The sequence below is a fragment of the Strix uralensis genome, chromosome 4, assembly GCF_047716275.1.
Source record: "Strix uralensis isolate ZFMK-TIS-50842 chromosome 4, bStrUra1, whole genome shotgun sequence".
Lineage (NCBI taxonomy): Eukaryota > Metazoa > Chordata > Aves > Strigiformes > Strigidae > Strix > Strix uralensis.
The window spans coordinates 6,790,079-6,815,943 of record NC_133975.1 but is presented as its reverse complement, the minus strand read 5'-3'; the positions used below and the strand labels follow the sequence as shown (position 1 = coordinate 6,815,943).

Here is a 25,865-nt window from a genome sequence, read left to right as displayed (position 1 = left end):
GTGACAGGAAGATCTGGGATTTAATTTGTTCTCAAATCAGAATTATAATGCTTTGGTAGTTTTAATGGAAGGAACAGATAAGCAGAATTAGCTTTCATTACAGACAGTGTGGATTCCTTTGCTACTAAGAAGTGAAGAAAGACGTATTTATAGTAAAAGGTAAAGTCATCAATCTCTGTACCTAATATTTTAAAATGTCTAGCATGTAGATAACTATTGGCACAGATGTGAAAGGCTAGGAACAAGGCAATCAGGAAACACAAACAAAAATCATTATTTATGACCTTAGAAAATTGGATATCGCTTACGTAGAGCTATAAGTCACTTTTGCTAGATGAGAATCTGCTATGTCTCATTTGCAGCATTTACATCACAGATTAATCATTGTTTAATCAAAATGTGGCAAGAACATTTCTTTGGGGATCTTATCTTTCATGTTTGATACCAAAAAACCTTTCTGGAGGTATTCTATACAGTTTGTGCAACCACTTCCCAGTGAGTGGGCAAGGAGGCTGTGGAGATCCAGCACAGATTTTGGAATGGATCACTGAAAAAACCAAAAACATCTCCCTGTTTTGCCAACTCATGCTTTTACCATATTGTCAGAGCTGTTAATCATCATCTTCTCACTTCCAAAAGTGCAACTCTTATTTCAAAAGCAAGTAAACTGGTGCTTATTTCCCTTTAATTATCTCTCTCCTGTGTACAAGCACAGTATTATACCATGGCCTTTCTGTCTGCTGGAGGTCTAGCTGGTTTCCTAGACTGACTTCCCAAGGAAAGGAGGCATAAATGACCATATTGGAGCAAGAGTTCCTTACTAATAATTGTGAAAGACACTGGTTGTATTTGTTCAGCCCTATCTGACAGTGGCAGAAATATCAGAGAGATCTTACAATGCCTAGTTTGCTAAACTAGGTATCCTGAGAGAAGAGAAACTCATTATTTGTCTTCGATGGGAGACAAGCTGCAGTGTTGCCCATGTTACTCTCACAGCAAAGAGTATATACAGGAGAGAGCGCTTGAAAACCTCCCCAGTGACACTGTAGGACAATACATGCAGCCTGCAGCTGGCAGCTTACAACAGCTCACAACTGTCATCAACAGTTAGCATAAGTAAATTATGCTTGAACTCACTCCCTGGCCAAGTAAATAATGAGAAAAGCAGTTTTAATGTGTGACTTCAGACTCCCTCATCAGCCAAGCAAGGGCTAAGAAAAGCCAGGGAAAGAGTCCTCGGGAAGATAAAGGCATGTAACTCCTGAGCGGGGAAAAAGAGCCACTGAAGAAAGCAGAGGCATTTTCAGCCTCAAACAAAGACCAGGAGAGATTAGGAAAGGGGACCAGAACAAGGACCCTATGCGCACGTTGAACTTAAAGCTGAATCCCCATGGACCTCCACGTTCAGGTTCCTGAGACTCCTGGCCAATGAATTATTGGCACCTACATGTTCCTGCTCAGCTTTGTTTAGTTGTACATGTATCTAGTTAAGCTTGTCTGTTAGAGGATGGACTGTTACTTGGTGGCTCAGATGCTAACTACTCAGATTTATAACTTTATCAGCAGCAGGAAAAATCTAAATCCAAGATTGCAATCAACCACAAAACACAAATCCTTAAAAAATAACCAGACTACGTTATTTCCAGAGCTTTTCAACCTACTACTTATACTCACAAAACTGAGCCTAAGGCAAATCAGACAGAATTCAAGGCTTGAGGGGCCTGGTCTCTATTCTATCCCACACCACAACAACCCACAACAGAAAGTTTCAGTTGGGCAGGTTTACCCGAAGCAGCAGCTCAGCACAGGTGTCTCTACAAACAGACTAACCCAGTGGCAAGTGCAGTCGGAGTGATGCCTACCAACAGCGTGATGGCTTTCAGACCCCACATCAAGGCTCAGAAAAAGCTTTCTTGCAACCTGAAGACAGTAAGAGAGATACTAAATGGTGTCTTACGAAATTGTTTTTAAATGATCACTTTTCAGAGCTTTAACTGTATTTACTCAGTCCATCAGCCTTCAGTAAGACATCACACAGGCCTCAAATCCTCTACACAACCTCAGCTCTGCACAGTGCAGACAGACAACACAAGTCCCCACTTTCTCTCGGGCAGCCTGCCTCTCCCAGGTCCTGTAGACACAGACGCATTTCCAGTGTCGTGGCTTATTGAAGGTCTCATCTGAGAGTCCTGGGGGCAACACAAGAGCTTGAGCCCCATCATCTGAGTTTCTTGATTAATTGCACATATGTAGGAAATCAATGCTCGTGCCGCAATAACGTAAATCCATATTGTGAATGACGGTCTGGCGACACGACATTTAAAATAGAAACACAAAGCTGTTACTGATTTTTCAGGGTATTGTTCAGATCAAAAAAATCTAGCTTCATTCTAACATTCCTTCTGTACACTGAGTGAATGAAGCAGAACGTAGCCTCATGTTAGCAATTATTTTTGCATATTGCACCTTCTCTATGTTTCCTAAATTAAACTAAAAATCAGGATTATGAGAAAAATCTACTAGACAACACAGATCTGACAACCATTTGCATGTTTAATAGACTCATTTTCCACTCAGAACTGGGTGACAAAAAAAAAAAATCAAACCAAACAAAACCCAACAGCTAATAGGATCTGAAATCAAAAGCCTTTCACATTTCCCTGTTACATCTTCAGAGAAATGGTTACAGACATGGCTGGGAACACTGTAGTGTTTATGTACTTTCCCAGAAAAATAACAGAAACTTCAACAGTAGGCACCATTCATATTAGAAAGAAGCTATACATTTTGATGAAATTCCAACAGTATTCTGTTAGCTACTGACCCTTATTTGTGGTATATTCCAGAAGAGATTACAGACTTTCAAACTCAGGTCACTGCAATGGGCGCTGCATGTGTAAAATGACTAAAAACTGAAGCCTACCTACTGCCCAAAAATTTCAGAAGACAGGATTTTTCTCACTTTCAGATTGGAACAAAAACTTTGCTTAAAAAAAAAAGTCATAGTATAGTACAAAATGGCTAAGTGAGTCTACAAACAGAATCAACTTTTTAAAGCTAAGCAAAATCTTTATCAATATCCCAAGACAGATTCATCCCAAAGTAGCTCCTCTTCTCTTTTGACATCTGTCTGTGGCTTCTTTTTACCCTTTTTTCTCTTTTTCTCACCGGGGTTTTCGTTAAGTCTTTTGTCTTTATAAGGTCTTGATTTCTTCTCATTTACCAAGTCTATCTCAAATTTAATTCGCTTTTGCTTCTCATTTTCTTTACTAAAATCTGTATCCTCACCACTTTTCTTTCTTTTCTGCTTTGTGGCTTCTTTCTCATACTTCAGCTCTTCACCGATGCATTTTTCCTCCTCAGAATGTTTTATCTGAAATTTCTGTTCTTTTCTGTAGGAGCTGGTAGAAGCAAGCATAAGTTTGTAGCAGTCCTTTGATTTTGCAACCAACAAGCTGAAGCTCTCATCTCTCATGGTAGCCACCTCAGATGTTTGCTCTTCTTTACCATATTCCTTGTTATAGCAACAATTAGGTGTCTTCTCTAGTGCATGCTCACAAGCTGATGGCCAGTTTGGCAATCTGTTTTCCCCAGTATTTGGAGGTGACTGGGTTTCTGGGAAAAGGCTGGAACACTGACCTTGTTCATACTTAAAGTTCGAAGATATAACCTTACCAAGGTCACATCTTCCTTCCATATTTTTATCTTGAAACTCTGTCTCATCTGCTTTTCCTAAATACATTCTTGGCTCTAGACCTCTAGCTTTCTGAACTTCAATGTAATTTGTTAATTCATTTTGAAAGGAGTCATGTGCTTTCTTTGATTTCTTTGATTTCTTCTTGAGATTGTCAAGTGCTGTTTTTCTGCATAAACTGGATAGAAAGTCTTAGTTATTAATACTGAAAAATTTGCTTAGCATCTGTTGATCAGATCATTTTCAGAGTTAGAAAAAGAACATATTCCAAGTGTGTTGTTCTGGGTAACTACATGGACCCCATTACACATGATCATATCTCTAAAGCTGAAGTTACAGGGAACAGATTCTACTCTTTGTGAAAACTGAAAATCCAGAATAACTTCATGAGGACCAAATAAGTTTCTGGTGACCTAGGTAGAATAAGATGCTTTTAAAATGACTGCATACAGTTTTAAAACTACTTTTTAAAAAGAAAATTTAAGATTCTGCGTTATTAACTAATCTCCAATTAGCTGCAGATAAGAAGCAATTACATTATATACTGACTGTCAAGTAATAAAGTTAACTAATTTCTTTATGAGATTCATTCTATTGAGCAGTTGCATACAGTAATTTCAGGCAAACTGCAGAAACAAAACAGAACAGAAACAACCCACCTGGATTGCTAAAAACCCCAAACAAGATAAATGTGCTCCCAAGGCAAAACTACCTATCAGTTTATATTCTACTCTCCCTTTCTTCAGGCTGCAAGATAAAGTGGTTAGATGACAAAGATATCCCTTGTGGAAAGGGCTGCTCTGAAGACCCATCCCTTAAGTGTATCTTGTTTTGGCTTAATTCACCAGCTTTGTAGATTCATTTTGTTAAACTGTAGATAGGCCTGTAGCAGTTCCCTACACTCCTGTTTCTGGGGACTCTAATTCTGTTGACTAAACAAATATTTTAAATTATATCAGTTCTACATCAGTCTCTTGTGGTTATATTATTACCTTCGCCTCCACTTAAAACATGTCTTATCAAAATGCTTAACATGTAAGCAATTTTGATATTTAGCCTACCTGCACAGCAATCTCTAAGAAGTACATCTTAAATCACCAGAATATCCATATTGCCATTAACACAGTCTGCAAGCACTCTTCTGGGTAAAAGGGGAAGTACAAGAGCTATCATCTATCCCATAAATGATTTTATGCCAAATGTAAGATGCATGTTGATGAATCGTGAAAGCAACAGAATTGATGGAGACTTGGCACTTCTCAGGATTAAAGTCTTCTTTGCCCTGTCAGTAGGAATGTTTAAGTTCAGACCACTTCCTTCTAGGCTGAGCACTGAAGATGCTGTACCAAAACAAGTGCTGCTATCCCCAGATAGCAAAATAAGTGGGAAAACTGTACAGGTTTCAGGACATTGACCCTGGGGGTTGTCACTGAAGATGCAACTGTGGGAACTCTAAGACTGAATTTCAGTCACAAATATTATATTTAAATGGACAGTGCCCCTTTAAACCAGTAAACCAAACAACAAAAAACAAAGCAAAGCAAAACAAAAACCCCATGAACTAGTCAAAGTCACTTAGACAACAGGGCTAATGAAGAAGTTAGAAAGTACAGACTACAGAGGAATAGTAACAAAAGACTTATTGACTTGCTTGATCTGGTGCTTGTGTCCATGCACATGGGCCTGGTATGTTTCTACAGATGTAAGTGTGACGTTACATAGGGAGCACATGTACCAGCCAACCCCAACAGCTGAAAAGAAGGAAACAGCAGGTTAGAGAGACTACAAATGAAAGACAAAAATCAAAGCCCATCATGACCCCATCCCATGCAAGTGTCCTAACACAGTGTTCCCATAAACAACGTTTGAAGACAGATACAAAGTCTCCACTGCAATTTTACACTAGAATATTTATGAAGAGAGCTGGTGAGGTGTACAGTTGCAGTGTAACCACAGTTTAAACACTAACAAAGAGTATTTCTGATGACTGAAGTGATCCAAGATAATTCCAGTAAACTGTTGTCATGTGCTGATGAGAATGAACTGTACTGAAAAAAATCAAATACTATTGTAAATACCTGACCCAAAGCAAGCACCAACAGATACCAATCCAGTCAGTCCAGATTTAATTAACGTAAGATCAGTTTAAACATTACCTCTCAAATGTTCGTGCAGCGTTGGTTCAACCCTGCGAAGATGCTGAGAGAATTGTCAGTGCAGTACATTATGAATATGGTACACGAAGCCTCAGGCAAATATAAGGTAAGGTCAGATGAGGAAAACCCTTCTGTTTTCTAGGTTGTCATTTTCTCTTCTCCTACAGGCTGTGTCATCTCATAGACTTAAGCATTCTGAAACCAGTGAGTAACCTTTTCCCCCATGCAAACCCAAGAGCTTTATCCATTAGCAAAACGCAGCATTAATTCTAGTGGGTTATTGCTTTGCATCGAAACGTATTATTTTGTTTAAATTATGGCATGACACTGTTTTATACTAACAGTGACTTTTGACCATCAGGTAGGATTTTGAATTCCTTACTAAAGAAAGGATCGACAGTTCTATTGCACAGGACCAGATGATGCCCCCTCAAAAATTAATGGAAGTTGCACAGCAACAGGGCTTTGGACACAGTGCTAGAGCTGGAGACAGCCCTGACCGGAGGCTAGAGAACAATGACTGTTTAGGAAACGAATTTCCATATATGGAAAGATTGAAATAATTATGACAACCAGTTTCATGAATAAAAGATAAGGGGAAGACATGACCTCAGTTTTCAATTATTTAAAGAACGCAACAAAAAGGAAATAAATGATTCAATTGCTTCTTGTTCCGTGCAGTGAAGAAATACATTGTGGTCACAGAGAGCTAAATTCAATGTTAGTAGAAGGTTTTAAGATCAAGAAGGTAAAGATCAGTAAGTCCTGGTAGATGTTTCTTATGAAGGTTGTGGTGTTTCTAGCATAGTTTAAGAACAAGGTGGATGAGCATCCTAAGAATGACACAGGTACAACTGATACTGGCCTAAGATTTAGGGGACTGGGCTATTTTCTATGACCCTTTGAATCTGACTGCAGAATGGTGAGGACTGGATTTAGGTCTCCAAGTCACTAAGAAATATTTTCCAACCTACAGCTGTCAGAGACAGAACTTTAGCAGTTCATAGACCAAGCAGAAAGGAAGAGATGGACTTGTTCTGTAACACAGGAGAAGACTATCATTTCCTTGCACATATCAGAGCAGTTCTTTGAACAAATCAGAACAGAGCACTCAAAGCTACACTCAAGAGATCACAACACTTGCTCAAGTTCTGCTTACCGTTTGTGCCGGATTCTGCAGGGAGAGCTTTGTCTCCTAGCTCCTCCAATATCTTTTTCCTTGCTTCATTTCTTCTGTGCTTCTTACCAACATAATGCTGCTGGGCCACAAGTGGATTGTTGAAGGGAGCACAGCAGAGCTTGCAGTACTTGTCTGGATCATTTAATTTCACCCTTGTGTTGGATGATGATGAAGACTCCCCAGCTTCTGAAGGCAGCAAGGGCTTCTCAGCTGATGGCTTCTGTAAAGCTGGAGACAGGGAAGTAGAGGATAAATCTGCTGACAGCAAAGGAAAGGCTAAATTGGAAAAAAGTAAAACTTGTGGGTTGAGGTAAGGACAGTTTAGTAATTAAAATAGAATTTAAAAAAATAATAACAATAACAAAACCAACAACAACAATTGCAATAAAAAGGAACATAACAAGAAGAGAAATGAAACCCAAGAAAAGACAAGTGCTGCACAACACAATTGCTCACCACCCACTGACCGATGCCCGAGCAGTGACCCGCCCCCCCAGCCAGCTCCCCCTGGGTTATACCCCCAGCATGACGCTCTGTGGTATGGAATAGCCCTTTGGCTAGTGCGGGTCAGCTCTCCTGGCCATGCTCCCTCCCAGCTTCTTGTGCATCTCCTCACTGGCAGAGCACGGGAAACTGAAAAATCCTTAATTTTGGATAAGCGCTACTGAGCGACAACTAAACCATCAGCGTGTTATCAACATTATCCTCGCACTGAATCCTAGTACCAGCTGCTGGGAAGACAATCAACTCTATCCCAGTCAAAACTAGGACAGATGGCTGGTCACTCTAAGGTCCTTATAGAGTCCGAGAGACATACCCTGCAGAGGGTCATTCAGAGCACATACACTATGCTCCATTTTTAAATACAGTTCAGCAAGTTGTACAGGACTAACACCAGTTAAGTGTTGTGCATGGACTAACTGTTTTTAGTATTTCTTATCATATTAATTTACCAGAGGAACATCTTGATGGGACTGCAGTGACTTCTCATAACAACAATAAATGCCTTTCATTAATAAAAAAAGCCAGAAATATTTGTCTTTAGTTTCAGTCAATAAAAGATAGGGAATTTGAAAGCAAGGTTCCACGGCTTCCAAGCTGCACAGGGTAGTATCTTTGTTTATTCACCTAAGGAGTTACCACAAGACCACAACTTCAGCAGAATAGAAAGGCATAAAGACATGGCAAGTGTAGGAAGATACTTCTCTGTATTTGTTTCAGAGTGACAGGAAAACACATGCAAAGCAAACTATTTAGTTCCTACCAGAAACAGGCTGTGGTGCTGGCATGCGGGCTTGATCTCCTAATTGCTTCAGCTTTTTGGCGTGGATCTTTCCCAAGTAGTGGTACAAAGCAACAACTGGGGAAGTAAAACACATGCTGCAGAGATTGCAGTGTTTGTTTCTGTCTACTACTCTACTCCCATCCATCTGAAACCAGATAAGGGCAAGCTCAGTTACAAGCATTCACTGAAGCATACAAAGAAACATTTTATTTAGCGATGACAGGGAATAGTCACCTGAAAATTGACACAATCTGTTTTCTTCTGTTTGCCATGCTCCTGCCTCTCATTTTTCTCACCATGCATTTGGATGTAAAGACGAACTTTCTGAGCATGTTTTTTGCCCTGGGAAGAGACTAGAATTATTCCTGTTTCAGGAACAAGGATCCAAGCAGTGATATATCCAGTGACTGGGACTTCATCCATCAAAAACTGCTTTCAACACTTGCCAAATTGAATTTGTATGAAGCAGAGCCACAAGCAGACAAACACCAGCTCATGTAACAATACTATACTTTAATCAATAATATAGTACTTAGCATTACTCATAACATTTTGCCTCAAGCAGCCCTCAGAGTCATCTACTCTCAACTCTGTGGGCAACCAGAAATCCTGACACGTCCCCTTACAAACAGGGACACTGAAATAGGTAAGGAAAGGAATGCAGCCATGCCACAGAGCGAGTCCCTTGTGCTCCTTTATCACTAAGCCTGGGGGCTTGACATGGAGGCTGTCCCGTGTCCAGAAGAATGACAGGCAGCACGACTCAACTTACCTTCCTAAATAAGCAGTCTAGTCTCCCTGTACAGTCAGTGAAGAGAATCAGGTTTCCCTGGAAATTGAGTTAAAGTATCTCCAGCGTGGAGTCAGTCTATGGAGATTTCTACACCTTTCTACTGAGGATACAGCAGTGCAGGTAACTAAAATTGGGTGTTAACGTATACTTCCCTCAGATGCAATTATTTAATTCTTAGATGTTCTCTCAACCCATAACCTTCAAATTCTTGCGTTTGTAACACACTTACCCACATGCCACCCTATACAGTGGTAACCTACAAAGCAAAAGTAGTAACTTGCCTTCTCTGGTCTAATGCTTTTCAGATGTCTTTTAAGGATTCTGAGTAGTAGTGCAGGATATTATAAGAATATTATCAAAGAGAAGGGGGTCCTAACATACTGGCTAGATAATAACTGAGAAAAAAAAAAAAGTCAGTTATTTCCATCAATTTGATTTGTAATGGTGGAGTCAGGTAACTTTACAATTGCATCTATTATCCTCAACTGGATTTGGATCCAAGAAACAGAAGATCAGACCGAGGGTCTGAACTCTGTGAAGTTCTGACAGCACAACTTCTGCTTAAGTTAAATTGAAGTAAGTAAATACAACACCTTGCAAGACCTGAGTCTTAATAATGTGAATAGCAAGAAAGACTTCTGACGGCAAATGACATTTTAAACATTTTTAAGAAGAAAGAAAAAGACATGCCTGTGCCTGCAAACCCCTCAAGATCAAGTTTCAAAACAAAGCACGCTTGCCCCTGCCTACAGCAATATCCCAAGGCACACAGTTGTTCCAAGAAATGCCTTCAGCATCATTCATACAACCTGCCTCAAGCAGAACCTAGTGCACAGAGCAGCACGTGTGTATCGCTGGGTGAAGCGTCAGGAGGCACAAGCTCGATCCTCTATAGCTAGCAGTGCCCCGTGCCATACGTGTGTTCTGGCTCACATGGTGCAGATCTGCTTCAATCCCATACACAGCACGGCCTGAACCTGCTCAGCTCCTTCCAAAACCATGCTGCAATATGCTGGTGATTGCCCTTCACCATCACTGAACCCACAACTTTCACAACATTCAAGTCTGGTTAATGTCTAAGGCTAGCATAAGCCTTGAGAAACACACTATAAAAAGGCTTTTATAACACCATGTTAAAATGCCAAACAAACAAAGTCCCAGTGCTTGCTAGGAAAAATTCTCCTTTCCAGCCTACCTTATAGTGTGATGTCCTTTGAGACTCAGACTGCAGCACGGCCCCACAAACCTTACAGAAAGTGTTGGTGAAAAGGTCTTTCCTTGTTGCTTCATCTAAAATGTCATCTAAATGGAAAGAGCAAAAGACAAAAATCAGCCTGTACTTAGGACAAGATATATTTGCATGTCTCTGCTTACATAAAACATAAACCACTTGAATATTCATGTGCAGCACAGGATGAAGGAACTAATGTTCACCCACTGAATCACAACGTGCCTCACTGGCTTCAAAGCAATGCTGTAAAGCCACCTAAACCTTCCTACTTACAGAAGTATTGCTCTCTTGGAGTTATAAAGTATTACTATAAGAGTACCTAGTCTTTAAAAACAAAGATAGGAGACTCTTCACTGGGTTTTCAGTCCCCTTCAAATAGGCCACAGTGTCAGAAATACTTGACTAAAGGCCTAGAAAGGATTTTAACCGGATAGATCACACAGTTAGTTAAATATGGGAATACTCCTTAAAGAAGAGATTTAAATAAAGTCTGGGAGTCGCTCAGTACATGAGAAGGGCCAGGTCTCAGATGCTTACGAAGGTTGTATCCCTGTCTCCTGTAACAATTGAACTGATTTAGTTACATGGGGGAAAACTGCTCCAGTGGCTTGTTTTGATTTTCTTTGCCCTTTTCTCAGTTAACTCATGGCCTGTATACCCTTTAATTCATACTAAAATTGGCCCAGGCTTGAAGCTGTTCCTGAATAATTGTATGTGCAGGCACATTTGATTTGGGGAGACATGCTCTAGTAAGCACTTAAAGTAGTACCAACATCATGTCAATTAAGAGAATTAAACATACTCTTCAGAAGAGCATAGCTGTGCTAGTAAAACCTTCACAAAGATAAAGTTACATCACTACCCATGTTCCTTCTCCTCTTAATTCACTTTAATTCATTAGGGAAAGAGGTTTAACTCATATTGCTTGAAACACTTCACACATCTCTGGGACAGGCTGTGCTTTCAGGGAGCAAGTTTACCCATGCTGCTGTACCACTAAAACTTTCTCTTTGCTGACGAACTCTAAGACTACCTGTTTCTTTTTCATCCCCAGTGGGTCATACTAATTCCAATTAAGCAAGAATTTAACTTTTTGGCATGCTCTGCTCTTAAAAATAAGCCAAAGTTAACCAAGTTTACAGCAAAATTAAAGGAAGCCACATAACTGACAGTTCAACTAAAGCATGCTCTTCAAATGAAGCTGAGCTTAAAGGGAAAATATTGGGGAAAGTATCGTGATGTCTTAACTGAGCTTACTCCCTCTAAGCTTACCCAAGGGTCTGTCATGGAAGCCACATGTGGAGCAGTCAGCTCTCCGTGCTCTGCACACAGCCTGGAGAGATTGTGGGCAAGGAAAGCATTGCTCCCTGTGGTCTCAAGGCTCAGTGCCAAAAGGCATCTAGAAACCTCTAAAGGCAATCAGCCTTTACCATTATTTCTAAAGATTGTTCTCTTTGCCCCTTGCCAGAGGATAGCAAAGACCAAGGGAACATGAAAAAAACAGAATCAAATACTCTGTATTGTGTTGTGTAACTCTAAATAACAGTGCTAAGCTGTGGGATGATCACAACTGATTAAGGAAGGATTAGAGTCTATCCAGTCCCCCGCATTTGCCCTGGACAACACGACTGTCATCTTTGCACAGGTAAAAAGCCACTTAAAAAACAGAGCATGAATTTCACTACAAGCTGGATGACGTATACTTTAACTCAGCCAGTAACACCCCAGGAACACAGCTCCAGTGGAAGCCTGAAACAAGGAATGCCAAACTGCTTTGCCAAGCCAGCGTTAACATGTGCGACCAGGTGAAAAATCTATCAGTAGCTCCATGGGCACTGACAAAACCTGAGGAGCAGCAGATGCAGAGATCTTTCTCAGACTGTGTACACGGCAAACCCCACTTCACTTTCCCAAAGCAGCACTCCTGAACTGTTTAATATACAGATCTTAATAAAACTGGCTCTGATGAGGCTTTTGGCTGAGATTGCAACAACAACTGGGTATCAAAATGCCACTGTTTGACATGGTTTACCATCAGTCCCCAATATAAGAATTCGTTTTCTAATAAAAACTCTATTTTCATGAGGTAAAATGGCCAGGTCTAGCCCTTTAGAGCTTTTGTATTCTGTATGAGTCATCCAGAAATGTTCAATATTCTAGTTATTGATTCACATAGCTTAGCCCCTTTGAGCAGAGGAGTTAAAGATGAGCACAATAACTTGAGTTGATCCACACAAGAAAATCCAGTGACTTAGTTCTGGGAGTTAGATGAAAGTCCATCTTGCACCTGAAACGTATGATTTGCCGATGTTTGTAGCAGAAAAAGCCACTTACAGAGGAAAATTACACCAGTTTACTCGAGTGTACTGAGCTGTAAAAACAGCTACCTACAGAAAAATAAGTGGAACAATATTCTCTATTTAGAAAAACAACAAAAGGCAAATCACAATGCAACTAGGCATAAGTCTATGAAATGTTATTACCATGGGCAATATTCACTCTATTTCAATTTGCATAACTTCTCACTGGAAAACCTTTCTTTGTTTCAAAGACAGACTTCTTTATATTAGTTATGGACAGTATTCTATGCATATTTTCCTTGACTTTGCAGTGAACTGTACAGCCTTCTTGGCAGACAAGAACCAGCCAAGTGCACGCTACCAAAAAACCCTAAAAACATTATAACGTTAAAAAATAAAGACATAACATGAAATTAAAAATGAGGTTTTGTTCACCTTTTTCTTGGCCGACCACTGCAATGAAAAGATTGGATTATAGACACCAGAAGTCTGGTTGTCCAAGTAACTTCTACTGTGCCTTCTGGAGCTGTCCTGAACCCTGTTGTCTCCTTGTGCTCAATGGCATTTTACAGTAACAGATGAATTGCACTAAAATATATTCTAGGGACGGTTTTAAATATTGTTCTTCATTGTTGTAAGAGCCATTTTCATTCTTCAGTATTGTAAAAAGGTTGACAGGACTTGACTTAAGATTCTTTGTAAATTTATCACATCTTGGTTCTCTTTTCATAGTGTTGTCTTTTCTATTTCACATTAAGTCTTTTCATTTTTCACTTCTTAATACTGTTGTCCCTCTGTTTTGCCTCAATCTTTTCTCAAGATAAGGTTATCTGAGTCAGCAGTGATGAATGCAGAGCTACAATAATCTCAGTGAAGTCTCCTACCCCAGTCTAACACTTATAGTGTTGTTAAGCCCAAGAATTGGTTTCCTCCAAGAGAGAAATATCTACAAAAATAAAAAAAAAAGAGTTCACAACATTTGCCTTGATTTTAGAACCATAAAGTTTTGATCAACTCAGTTTTCCTCCATGGTCACAAGATTAACACGTATCACATGAAACAGGTAGGGTTTCCAAACAGTAACTCAGCTGGGGAACACAGACCAGCTGCTTTAATGCAGCTCTTGGCATTCACCTGCTGTTACATTAGCCACTAGCATGGGAGTTCAGCTCCAGTTTTGTTAGCGTGATGCAGCCAACCAAACCATAACCTCACCTGCTTTCCTTAAGCCAAAGAAGGCCAGAACATCCTGATCCACAAAAAGGGTACAGCAGCTGCTACTGAAGTTGGGTCAGAAGCACAGCTACCCAGCACTTCTGAAAACACTGAGTAGCCACTTTTAAAAACCCCAATCTGATAACTCAAACCACATGAAAACCTGTACATATAAACACAGCCTTTTTATTTTCTGTATAGTTAGCGGATTTTTAGGCAGATATATATGCCTTGCATAACATATTTCTACATGGTCTTCTAACAAACTGCATGGAGACAAGTTCATGAATAAACACCAGGCAGTGGGTTGTAAATGGTCTTCAGCTGGGTCTGGGCAACTGCAGGCTCCTTCTCAGTGATAAGCATGCACATCAACAGCCCTCTTCCCTAAATGACACGTCTCTGCTGGAGTCAGGAGAAGGGTCACAAACAAGGCTGCCCTTTCTTCTTTTAACTATGTGCCAAGACCATTCACCACACACAGAAATGACAGAGCACGGGGAGATCTATGCCACCACTGCCTGTGTGCAACCAGTTCTATAAATATTAAGTTGAACTTGAGGTCTCCAGCTTTCAGATTCACAAGACATCCTTTCCAGCCACTAAGCAAAACTTTTTTTAAAAAAAATAGCTTACTGTACCGTTTGCAACCATGCCATCAGAAACTTTTCAGAGAATCAATCAAAAGCAGTAGCCTTGCAGAACTGCCATACTGACCTTGTCATCTTTATACCTCCAAAAATGTTTATCTAAAGCTATTGATATGATTAATTCGGAGCAACAGTTTGGATCAGCTTTTTGTCACTAAGAAATGGTTCACCACAAAACAGACCAACTACTGTTTGACATAAAAGGACTGCTCCTTAATAAAAGGATGTGGATGAAAATGTTTTAGAAATATAAGACACGAGATTTATATCTTTTATTAAAAAAAAAAATCAGTGTTCATGCTGCATGATGAAGTCAACCAGTAATTTTCAGTGTAAATTTCCCTTATTTTTAGTCTATTCCGCTCCCCCCCCCCCCAAAAAAAAAAAAAAAAAAAAATTACATTTCTCAACAGCCCATACTTTGGAGAAAAAGACAAGTCTCTGGGTCTCTGGACTATCTGCACTGGAGTCCTTTAATCCAGCCCACACTTCCTATTTACTAATGACCCAATGACAATATTTTCTCATGTGATTCTTAATAGGTCTTATGGGTTTGTCCTTGTCAGAATCTTCTCAGCTATAATTATGAAACCTATGGTACTTAGTACTGCCACAGACATGCTGTAAGATCTCATGTTGTGTGAGGTCTACTGACATCCTCAGAAAAGACATACTATAGCAACAGTAAATATTAAGAGCACTCCACGGATCTAAAAGGATGTACAAAGTGAAGTAACACACATAAAGGAATTTCTGGCAATCAAAGGATGAATTTGATCCCACTGAAATGTTAAGAGCAGCTTTGCAAGGGACTTCAGTACAGCCAACTAACCTCAGATACTTGTAAGGTCGTCCCATTAAAGGAAGTGCAAAGATCCCTCAAAGATTTAACTCCATGTTCATGGGAAGCGTGGAGCAGTGTTACAATTCCCTCTGGCTTCTGGGCTCAGAAATCCCACTGACCAGATCGGTGCTTCTCTTCAGTAATGCCCCTGTTTTCTGTGTCATTTCACAACAATGAGATTGCATGGACTGATCCGGGGCAGTTTCTGAAAGCACAGGTGATCCAAACTTTGTTGGTGCTTACAGATGTTATCATCAGGTTAGGCTGTCATTAAAAGACACAGGGTCTCATATGGTAGATTAAATTGATTAGCTTTGGGGCTTCAGTAGTCTCGAGGGCGCCCCGTTTACATGAAGATACATGACCACACAGGGCTGAAAACAAGAGCGCAGCTCTTGATTTGGAAGTGTGTAGAAGCACCAAGAAGGATTAGAGCTCATTTCCAGTAGGTATAGTACAAACATTAAAGAAACACAGCTTCTGCTCCAATCTAAGGCGGCTGACCACAGCAAAAGGATGCACACAATCAGGAAGGAGCCAGGATGGCAATGGACAATTACAGAAACATGAGGCTGCACATATTAACCATGTGTATTTATAGATTTCTTATTTCAAGCAGACATAATTATCAGCTCACCAACACACCTCCTGCCTCACCTGGACCATTTGCTTTGCCCAGTTATCTTTCCTAAGCTCTTAAGAAATACTTCTTCTCAGAGGGAACTAGGCTGAGAAATGTACCTGTCAAAGCTGATTGATTAGATAGACTGAGAAATGAGCATTCAGGTACCACTCAGGCATAAAGAGAAAATCCAGCCAAGAAACTAGGTAACATCTTCCTGTTTCATCACGGATCACTTGCATGCCCGGAAAGAAAATGTGAAAGGTAATCTAGACTTCCATGAATGTACAACTTGTAAGCTGTCCTTAAAAAAAAAGAAAAGCAGATATTCACACACACACAGAGAAAACATTATTGTTGTTGGACCATCAAGAACAAAGAAAGCAAACCCGGAAGATAACTGCTACCCTGAGTGATGATCCATGTTAGAATTAGCAGAGTCTCAGAGGGAAAACTAGAAAAACAGGTGAAGTTTTTCATTTTCTTTTCAAATAAAGGAATAAAATATTTTTGATTCTTTTGACTACTAATTCTTAGCAGTTACTATAGTATTTCTTGTGATTACTTCAGCTCTTATTACAATTCAAGATTCCAATTCCAGATACACTGCAGAGGCCATGGAGCTCTAAGAGAGAAGGCAGAGAGAGGTAGGAGGAGGTAAGAGAGGATGAGGCTAGAAAGGCCTCTGCATGGAGAAATGCGACAAGGTGGGTTCATTTAAGATGCTCAAGACTGGTTATATTTCCACACTATGAAAAAGTTTGAGAAACCTACCCGAAATCAGACAGCAGCATTGCTGTCTGTCCTCAAGCACTGTATGCTAATGAAATACATGTGCCTGTGTGCATGTACATCCATACCAACTTCTCATTTTGCAGAAATGCTGGCTGCCTTCTTGTGTCTTTTATTTATCAAGCTTACAAGGAATTCCAGTCTGATTCAGTACTAGATCCTTCTTCTCCAGACACCCTGAAAGTTACTTTATTTAGTTAATACCTCCACAAAATATCAGAACAGCCATCCCCTTCCTGGGCTTCTAACTATCTGCTGTGTCAAACGCTCTTGTTGCCAGAGACAGACTGGAAAGCTGCCTTCCTATACAGGCCACAGAATTAGTAAGTGATCATCAACTGCAATATCATGCAACCTTGCCCTAAACAATGCTTTGGCTCTCCCTGCCCATTTAGTCCTTGCCCTCTTCACTGATACAGCCAAAGAGAGCCCCTTACTGGTGCTAAATTCAGAATGATCTGGGTGTTAAATATGTCATCTCATGCATGTCTCAAGAGAAAGGGATGCACCAGTTTTGGTCATGTTTCAGCTAAATGCTTGCTATCCCACTACTAATTCCCCAGCCACCCAAATGGCTGTTTTAGTAGTGTGGATTTATAAACATATGATTATAGATACTTCTGGATGGCTATGCTAAAATGGCATTGCAGGACTGCAATAAAAACAGTTCACTCAAGACCTAAGGAACAGATCAAGAAAGTGAACATCAAATCTGCAGCTACCTATGGAAAGGGGGACTTAACTGTTAATGTAATTCAGTTGCACCCAAGAGCGACTAAAAGGAAAAAACCGCAACTGTTCAGTGTGAGGGTCTGACTAGGAGGCCCTGGGTCCATGCTCAGCTTTGCTGCCTACTTGTTAAACTTGGTCAACACCCTCAAACCTACATTGTCAGGTCAGTATGCTTGTATTTATGCATTTAAGCTTGAAAACTCTGCTTTTCATTTCTGTGCACCTCCAATCCCTACAACGGGGCCATGGGAGAAATTAAGTCACCTACTGCAAAGGGATGAGTTAAAAGTAATTCTTGTGAATGTAACTGTTTCTCACTTTGATAAGCCCTTTCAATATTACCCTAAACAACAAAATTAGCATAAACAGCATCACTTTAAGTTACTGTTTTCAGTGAGGGTATGAACAATCTTGGCTTAAATTCCTTGGTTTTCTTAGAAAACAAGTGTTTCAAAATAAGTGTTTAAAACAAAGTGCTTTTGTAAGTGACTCCAGCTGCCAACACCTTGCTATTTAAATATGAAATAAGTAGAAAGTATCAGAGAAGGACACAACTCCTCCTTCCCACCTAGGCTGCATTTTACATGTTACTTTTTGAAAAGCACTCAGTGAGCTACTGCCAATAAAGCACACCTCTGCTGTAACTTCTCACTGTGGTGGCTGCTCCACACTTAATAGGTGAGGGAATTGTTCCTCTTTTTAATGGTGCCATCACCTCGAGAGTGCAACTCCCATCAGATCCGTGTCGAAGTTAATAACACCAGCAATTAGTATATTTTCAGATGTTTGCAAAGACTGCAGAAGCAAGCCACAGGGTGAAATGATCATGTCTTCCACTCTTCTTCAAAGAAATACTGACAGTATATTTGCTTCATTACTGTTCCCTCTAAGTCACACTTGGCATTCTCCTGCATAATTTTTTTTTTTAATAATGCTACCTTTTAAGCTTGAGATTGAGATGTAACCTAATAATTTGATTCAAATCTGATGTTTTAATGAGTTGGTCTCACTCTCACAAGGCCTCCATTATTAATAAATCTTCAGTGATTCATGTCTTAAGTACTGAAAGCCACTCAAACTTTACAAAGACTGGTGCAAGAAAAGTTTCCTAAACACATCCACTTTCATAAAAATTACTTCTCATTCTTATCTCCAATGCAACTTCTAAAATATCCGAGTAAATATAAAAATCTGTTATTACAGCAGAAGTAGACCATAACAATAAAGGTATGCTGAAAACCCAGCATACTTTGTATTGGTATGATTTTCTGACTGGCATCTTCTGAGAGCGTTCAGAAGACACAGAAGCTAAATACTTTGTATGAAGTAAAAGTAAGAGCAGTCTGACATAATAGCGAGTAACACAGGAAGGCAGAGAACAGCAAACATCACCTGAATATCCACATGATACCCAACAGACTTACATTCTTCCTCATTCATTTAGTATTTATAACAATACTTTTCCAGAGATACGTTTTATACATTTTTTTTTTTTTAATGTAGAGAATAAACCCAGCCTAAATCAATAGACAATGAGGGACACATTCTTAAAACGGGATCAACTTGATTATGTTAGTGTTCAGACACTGAAATATGGGCACCGAGAAGGCAATGGGAACTGCAGGTGCTCAGCACCTCTCTTAACAAGAAAACTGAAGCAATTCAAATAATTTTTTTTTTTTTTAAATCAAAATAACAGAGGTGAATTTTGGAAATTTGGAAACAAACATATTGCCTAATAATAACAGATGAGACTCTTAGTGTCTGCAATGAAAGGTAATGATTTGCTTACTGTTTCTCGATTCTGAGTTATGATCTTAGAAACACATCCAGCACTTTTTAATTTTTTTTTTTTTTAATGTTCTTCAGTGGAACAGCAATTCAGTTAAGGCATTAAAACACTGATGTGAGAAGGCTCAGGGACATTTTAACATTATTATACTTGTGTATTTTACTACTTGAGAAAAGTTCAAGGGTGTCTTTTCAACTTTAAACCTTTGCTACCTGTTTTCTTACTTTTACTAGGTTAATTATAGAGGAATTTTTGTGGCATGCCATGTAGAAAAGGCAGGGAGAAAAAAAAAAAGTCTACCCTTGGGGCAGTATAAACGTGGTAGGAAAAATACTAACATTAATTAAATATCAGAAACCAGGTAATTTAAAAACGCCTCTTCAGCCCAGGATTTTCTACCACTTGATTAAAAAGGACATGCTCCCAGCTTTAGTCTATTATTAATTTTTCTTTCCCAATTCTTGAGGGTAGAGAAGACAGAAAGCAGAATTATGGAGTAAAGAAAAAGTCTAGGCTAGACAAATCCCTTAAGGCAAAGGTATAAAGTTTCAAGTTCAAGGTACTAAACCCACAAAATGACATAGCCAAATTCTGCCCGCAAATGCCAACAGCAAACATAGCATTTTAATGAAAAATAGATGGATATACGTGAATCGAGCTCAACAACTGCAAGTCCTCAAGAGCAAATATTGACCCACATATTTTCTCATTTTACAAGCCCTTTCTCCTGACTGTCTCCAAGGCTTATCCACACAAGCAATGGGGTTAGCACATCTTACCAGGCTACCACCTGTCAGCCTCACAGTAACTGAGTGTGCATGCTGAAGCCTGTCCCTGCTGCAAAGTAAAACAGGTTAATTTACATCACGTGAACTACATTAATTTACTTTACTCTGCAAGCAAGAAAGGCAGGAGCCTGCACACAGTCAGTTCTCAGCTGACTGGCTGCAATTTCACATGATGTGCAAACTCTATTGCTTGAAATCAGGCAGTCATACTCCTACTCTGTAACAGGATGAAAGATGAACAAAAGCTTGAACGCTTAAAGAGTATCAGCTGTCCGAAACTGCAGGCAAACAGCATCACTGAAATCCCGTCAGTTTTGGCTGCGGTACAGCAGGCAAGCATGGTGACTGTACAGTGGGAGTCAGAAAGCAATTTAGAAATAAACTCAAATATCCACAGATATCCAACTTAGAAATGGCAGGCAAAGGTAACAAACTTTAAAACCCTTATCAAATATATGGAATGGTGGTATTACAGCACTGTATTCCTATACAAGGAAGGGAGGATGAACCAGACAGATTTTGATTTCTGCAGATAGGTGAAAGACATTTCTCTAAGGAAACAATCCTGTAGTAGCTGAGACAATTAAGATTTAGTGTGAATTTAGTCACTGAATATCCTTTTGAATGATTTTTTTGTTTTGCTTTGTTTTCAAAGCTCAGGTGATACTAAAAAAAAAAATGAAATGCTGAAGTGGACTCTGTTGTTTGAAAGCAAATGCTGTTAATGTCAGTGCTGCATGTTTCCACAGACTAGTTGCATCACTCAAACTATAAGATTTTTCCTCACAGAATGGTGTAAGTTAACTTACAACCATTTATATGCATCTTTGAATTCTATGTTATGGCAGATTTGACAAAGACACATGGCTAATCCTGCACACACACCAGGCCTTTGATGTGCATAACCACACTACCAAAACAGAGGGTAACCTAGCCTTGCCCAAACCTCAAACACACAAACTAAACCAAAACAGTGCTAAAAGCCTTGATGGCCAGATGCATCTGCGATCTGCCCTGACACACAACAGAAGCAGCTTGCAGTTGTGAAACACAATGCTTCCCCTTGTGCTCAGGGTGAGCAAGTAACAAGACACTCTACTCTTGCCTGCTCTTAGTGCTCTGAACTCAGCCAGGACACAGAAAACTTTAAAGCATTACGTACAATATATCAATCGCTACTAATAAAATTAAGGTGTCCACTTCTTGAAACACAGTTCCTTGATTCTCCTCCTTTTTCTCCCTGTTGGCCCAAGTCCTCGTCTCCACTTCTGTCTCTGCTAACACCACGCTGACCTCTGCTCCCTGCATCCTATCACACCCAGGAGAGCTGGGGCAGACTGAAATCAGCTATTCTGCTTTTAACAGCAAAAAAGTTGCAATTTTCTTTTAAAGTGTCAAATCATTTTTACTGCAATAAATTGCTCAGGATTTCAGAAAACGTCTTCTATTTTTTTAAAATTTCTGTGAGCCTAGTTTGATCCAGCTGTACTTCCTGAAACACACCGTCAAAACGTGACTAGGGTGCAACAGAAGGCTGATTTACGTTTATGCTGGTTGGTTCCTTCTGAATAAGAATGTAACGAATTGAACTTCTTAAACACTGCAGGATAAGCTGCTAGTTTCCTTGCCAGGCATTAAGTTACTTCCTTAGGATAACAGACCCTTTTCCCTTTCCACTCTGCTGTGGTTTAACCTTCCTCATGTCTTAAGAGCACTATAAGAAATACACCTCCCAATCCTCACTTGGTAAACTCTGAGGCAGGTTAAGACAAGTTACTTACCCTTCTGCCTGGCTCTCTTCTGATATATAAATGCTCCCCAACGACTGTACAATAGTAGTTTGTGCAATGTTATTTGTCAGCCTACTCCCAGTGCTATTTAAGATGGGCTAGGTGAGAGACATATAACCAGTGAATTGGGACCTTTTATTCCTCTCCAGTAAGGGAAGATGTGTAGAATAGAAACAAAGGGAGAACAAAAAAGGAAGGAGAGGGGGAAATTAGTTGTTTATAACAGGAGTGGTATATACTTAGTCTGGAAAAAGGAACACATGGTTATAACCACAAATTAACTACACTCTTACAGGTACCAAGGGTTTTTATCTTGTTGTCACTGAGCCAAAGGAAACCCCTTAGGCTAAAACAAACAAAAAGCCCCAAGAGGTTCGAGTGTGCATGTGGAAAAATTAGCCAGAACTGTTGCCACAGTAAGTTTCCGAAGTCAAAAGTCACTGCTAATTTTGTATTCAAGAAAAGGAGAGCCTCCCCCCTCAACAGGCTATCAAACCAGAGATTACCCAAACAGCAGTTCCACAGCTGTTTGGCACAGGTATGAACTGACAAGCATAACCAGCAATCCTTGCTGTGTCTGCCTCATGACAAAGCCTGGACCAGTGTGCACTAAAAATAAGGGTGTGAGCCACCTCTAAACACAACCTCCAGATCCTTAAAATCCCTTGAAATTCCCAGGAGGTCGAAGTACTTCTGAAGTTAAAGGCTTTGTTGCTAATGCACCAAAGCACATTTTGGAGTTCAGGAACGTGACAATTCAGCTCAAGAAATATGTGAGAAAAATGAGAGTTTAAACCTAAACATAGCAAGACCGCATTCCTAACTTTCCCCAAGTATATTTCTTTGAAGAGCATACATACTTGTGTTGCTTTTTTCCTCCAGAAAGTTGACTGCTTAAAATAGCTGTCAGCTTTTTAAACAGAGTGATTAATTCCACTCCAGTTATTTCTGTTCAAGGGCACTACTAAATTTAACTGACAATGTGGAAATCTGCTGTTAATGGATGTTTCACATATTTAAAAAAAAAAACCCAAACAAACACGCTTATTCATTAAGTGTGTGGTGTTTTTTTTAAACTTGATTTTCATTATACAACTGAGTGGTCAACACTTATAAACCACTGACCAAAGCCTTTCAACATGCAAGTATTTTATACCCATTTTTAATGGCTTGGTGTTACAAGAAGCTCAACACTTGTTTTTTTGGGTGCTATTTGCTAGATTTCAAGAGAGATCACCTGGCAAGAAGAGGACATGGAAGGTCTCCATCACTTCTCAGCCACAAACTTCAGACGCAATTCCAGGGTTCTACATCACAGGTCTGGTACACAAAACTAACCTGCTTGCCATTGTACTGTCCCAGAAGCATAAGATTAATTTAGGAAGCTAGAACAAGACATCTGCACTGAAAAATTAAATAGAAAACTACCTTTTACAAGCTGGACATCAGTTTGAACTTATTACAGATACCCTACCTGCTCCTTCCATGTGCAAAACACAGACAAGCCTCTCGTTGCAGTTTGCTCCTCATTAATTTCTGCCTTTGGCATCAAACTCCTACTACTTTTCTACCGTAGCATCACAAGAACACACTTTATTTCACAGAGGGAACGGCACTACCACGCCTCTACCACACTCTCCCAGGCCCCTGTAGCCACCTCCCACCTCACGACCCCGAGGGGCCCGGGTGGCTCCGCGGGCGGGGCCCCACTCACCTTCGCGGCGCGGGGCAGCGAGCAGAGGCCGCAGGGCAACCACCCTACCCCGCTCAGCCGCCATGAGCCCAGCACCGCCAGCAGGGAGCCACCGCCCTTAAAGGACACGGAGCCGCCAGCGGGGCCGGGCCGGGCTGGGCTGGGCTGGGCCAGACCGCCTTGGCGGGGCCTTTAGGGCCGAGGCACTTTAACGAGCCCCAGCCGCCGCCTCTCCCCTAACAAGCTCCCCCTGAGGGCCGGCTGCCCCGCTCCACCCTCACCGCTCCCTCGGGTCCACTTTAACCAACCCCGGGGGTGACCGTGACACCCAGCCAGCCCGGCTGGTCCCGCCGGCCCCCAGCCCGCCCTCACTGGCTGCCCTACGCCCGGCCCGCCCCCGGCCTCCCCTCAGGGGCCCACAGCCCTCCGAGCTGACTAGGGACTACTAGTAACTGCCTACTGACTACTAATAGCTACTAGTAACTGCCTCATAACTGCCCAATAACTATTAGTAACTACAGTATCAGCCTAGTATCTGCCTCACAACTAGTAACTGCCTCAGAACTAGTACCTGTCTAATAACTGCCCTGTAACTACTAGTAAGAGCCTAGTAACTGCCTAATAACTGCTCAATAATGACTAGTAAGATTCTAGTAACATTGTAATAGCTGTCTGGTAACTACTAGTAACACCTTAGTGACTGACTAGTAACTAGTAGTAACTGCCTGAAGTCTGCCTAGCAGCTACTAGTAACTGCAGGCCTCTCCCCTTGCCTTGGGTGGCTCCTCTCTGCCCCCAGCACCCAGAGCACCCCCAAAATTCCCCAAATTGCTGCCAAACCACCAGCCAGCCCTCCCCTCGATCACCCCATCAATTCATCCTTCTTCAGGGGCCAATACCCCTCAGCCCCCGTTACAGCCACCCACAGGAAAATGGACAGTCTAATTCCCCCCAAATTCTCCTGTCACCCCAAAAAGGGGTTTCACTGGGCTGCAGAGCCCACCCTTGCCCTGAGGTGATTACATTTAACGTTTAAAGCTGAATTATAACGACAGGATGAGTCCGAGGAGCACCTGCCTAGTACAGGGTTTTTCCCCCTCTTTTTTTCTTTTTTTCTCTCTAATTCACAACTTGTCTGAGTATGCTGCAGTGATTAAACTTGATAAAGCTGTGCTTTGGATAAATTTTTGGAGGGCAGTAGAGGGTGCTGTTTGTTCTCCTGTTAGGAGGACGGGGCCACTCGCTGCTCCAGCCCAATATCCAGACAGATCCAAAACACAGAATAACCCAGTGCTGAAGGGTTGGCCTTGCTCAGTCCTCCAAAACTGGTGTGCCTCTCCATCTGGCTTTGAAATTCAGTGTGTTTCCGAGAGGTTGAAGGTATGGTCACTGCTCCAAATAGGTATTTAAGCAAGAATCATTGTATCCAGCCTCTCTTGGCCCTCTTCAACTTCCTTGGTGTTTTCTCTTCAGATTGACAGTTTTACCACCATATTTTTGCACACAGCTGGGTCTGAAACCATTGGCCGGTGGTATTGGGGGTCTGATGTGCAGTCGAATGGCTGGTCAAACTGTATGACTCGGCTGAGCACACACCACTGTGGCATTCACTGGACTGAAAGGGGAGAAATGAGACTTTTGTTACGTCCTGTCTCAGCCAAAATGTGGGGTTTTTGTGATCTGAAGGTGTGATGGGTGCATTGTACTGGGTACATGACAGATGACTGCCTGTGCAGAGACCAGGTCTTTCGTAACTCTGTCCTAGAAGGACTTTGATCTATTGGTTTTAGTTAGTTACTTTGAAAAGATACATTCTTTGTTATATTCTTTGTAATTCCATTCTATTCTATTTTATTCTATATTCTGTGTTATCTGGGAATCAGAAACAGTATTTAGTGCGATTAATGACTGGATTCAGTATAGCCACACTCCAAATTGTGTTTTTTTGGGGAAGAAAAAAATCAGCACCCAGTTTTGAGGTGCTAAAGTACTCCTGGCAAAGATACGTATCTAAAAGGTGCTTACACCCAGGGGAATTAAACATGGGTAACAGATGAGGCCAGAGCATCCTGACATCACATATCACAGAAGTAGAGCATTGCAATGAAAATCGTAATTGCTTGTATGGTCTAATTACCTGTAGTGACTTTTCTGTGCTCCACAGCATAAACGGTGGGAGGTTTTGCTGACGGATCTGCGGTGGTTCTGGCCCTCCTCAGGATGAGTGGAGGAGTCTGGTTGTTTGGAGAAGATTGCTCATAATCACACAGACAGCCAGATTACCCTGAATTATGGCGTTGTCGTTTGA

The 25,865-nt window shown here is 40.8% G+C and overlaps 1 protein-coding gene across 1 annotated transcript; it reads right to left on the bottom strand.

Annotated features, from left to right (window-relative positions):
* Nucleotides 1–2,557: 2,557 nt before the first annotated feature.
* On the bottom strand, nucleotides 2,558–22,450 carry KRCC1 (lysine rich coiled-coil 1). The gene is made up of 13 exons (XM_074864924.1): nucleotides 22,415–22,450; nucleotides 21,856–21,962; nucleotides 21,564–21,566; nucleotides 21,237–21,383; nucleotides 20,066–20,123; nucleotides 18,210–18,289; nucleotides 10,877–10,896; nucleotides 10,304–10,410; nucleotides 8,550–8,657; nucleotides 8,295–8,460; nucleotides 7,009–7,258; nucleotides 5,346–5,459; nucleotides 2,558–3,872 (listed from the first exon to the last, which is right to left on the bottom strand). Exons 1-13 carry the CDS (start codon nucleotides 22,448–22,450, stop codon nucleotides 3,074–3,076), a joined length of 1,995 nt encoding a protein of 664 aa, XP_074721025.1. The 3' UTR covers nucleotides 2,558–3,073.
* Nucleotides 22,451–25,865: the final 3,415 nt, after the last annotated feature.

Coding starts and splice junctions, on each gene's coding strand:
- KRCC1 (XM_074864924.1), bottom strand. CDS start 22,450: ATGAGGCAGACACAGCAAGGATTGCTGGTTATGCTT. Junction 18,290..20,065: donor GGCTGACAGGTGGTAGCCTG/GTAAGATGTGCT, acceptor TTGCTTCTGCAG/TCTTTGCAAACATCTGAAAA. Junction 8,461..8,549: donor CAGATTGTGTCAATTTTCAG/GTGACTATTCCC, acceptor ATCTGGTTTCAG/ATGGATGGGAGTAGAGTAGT.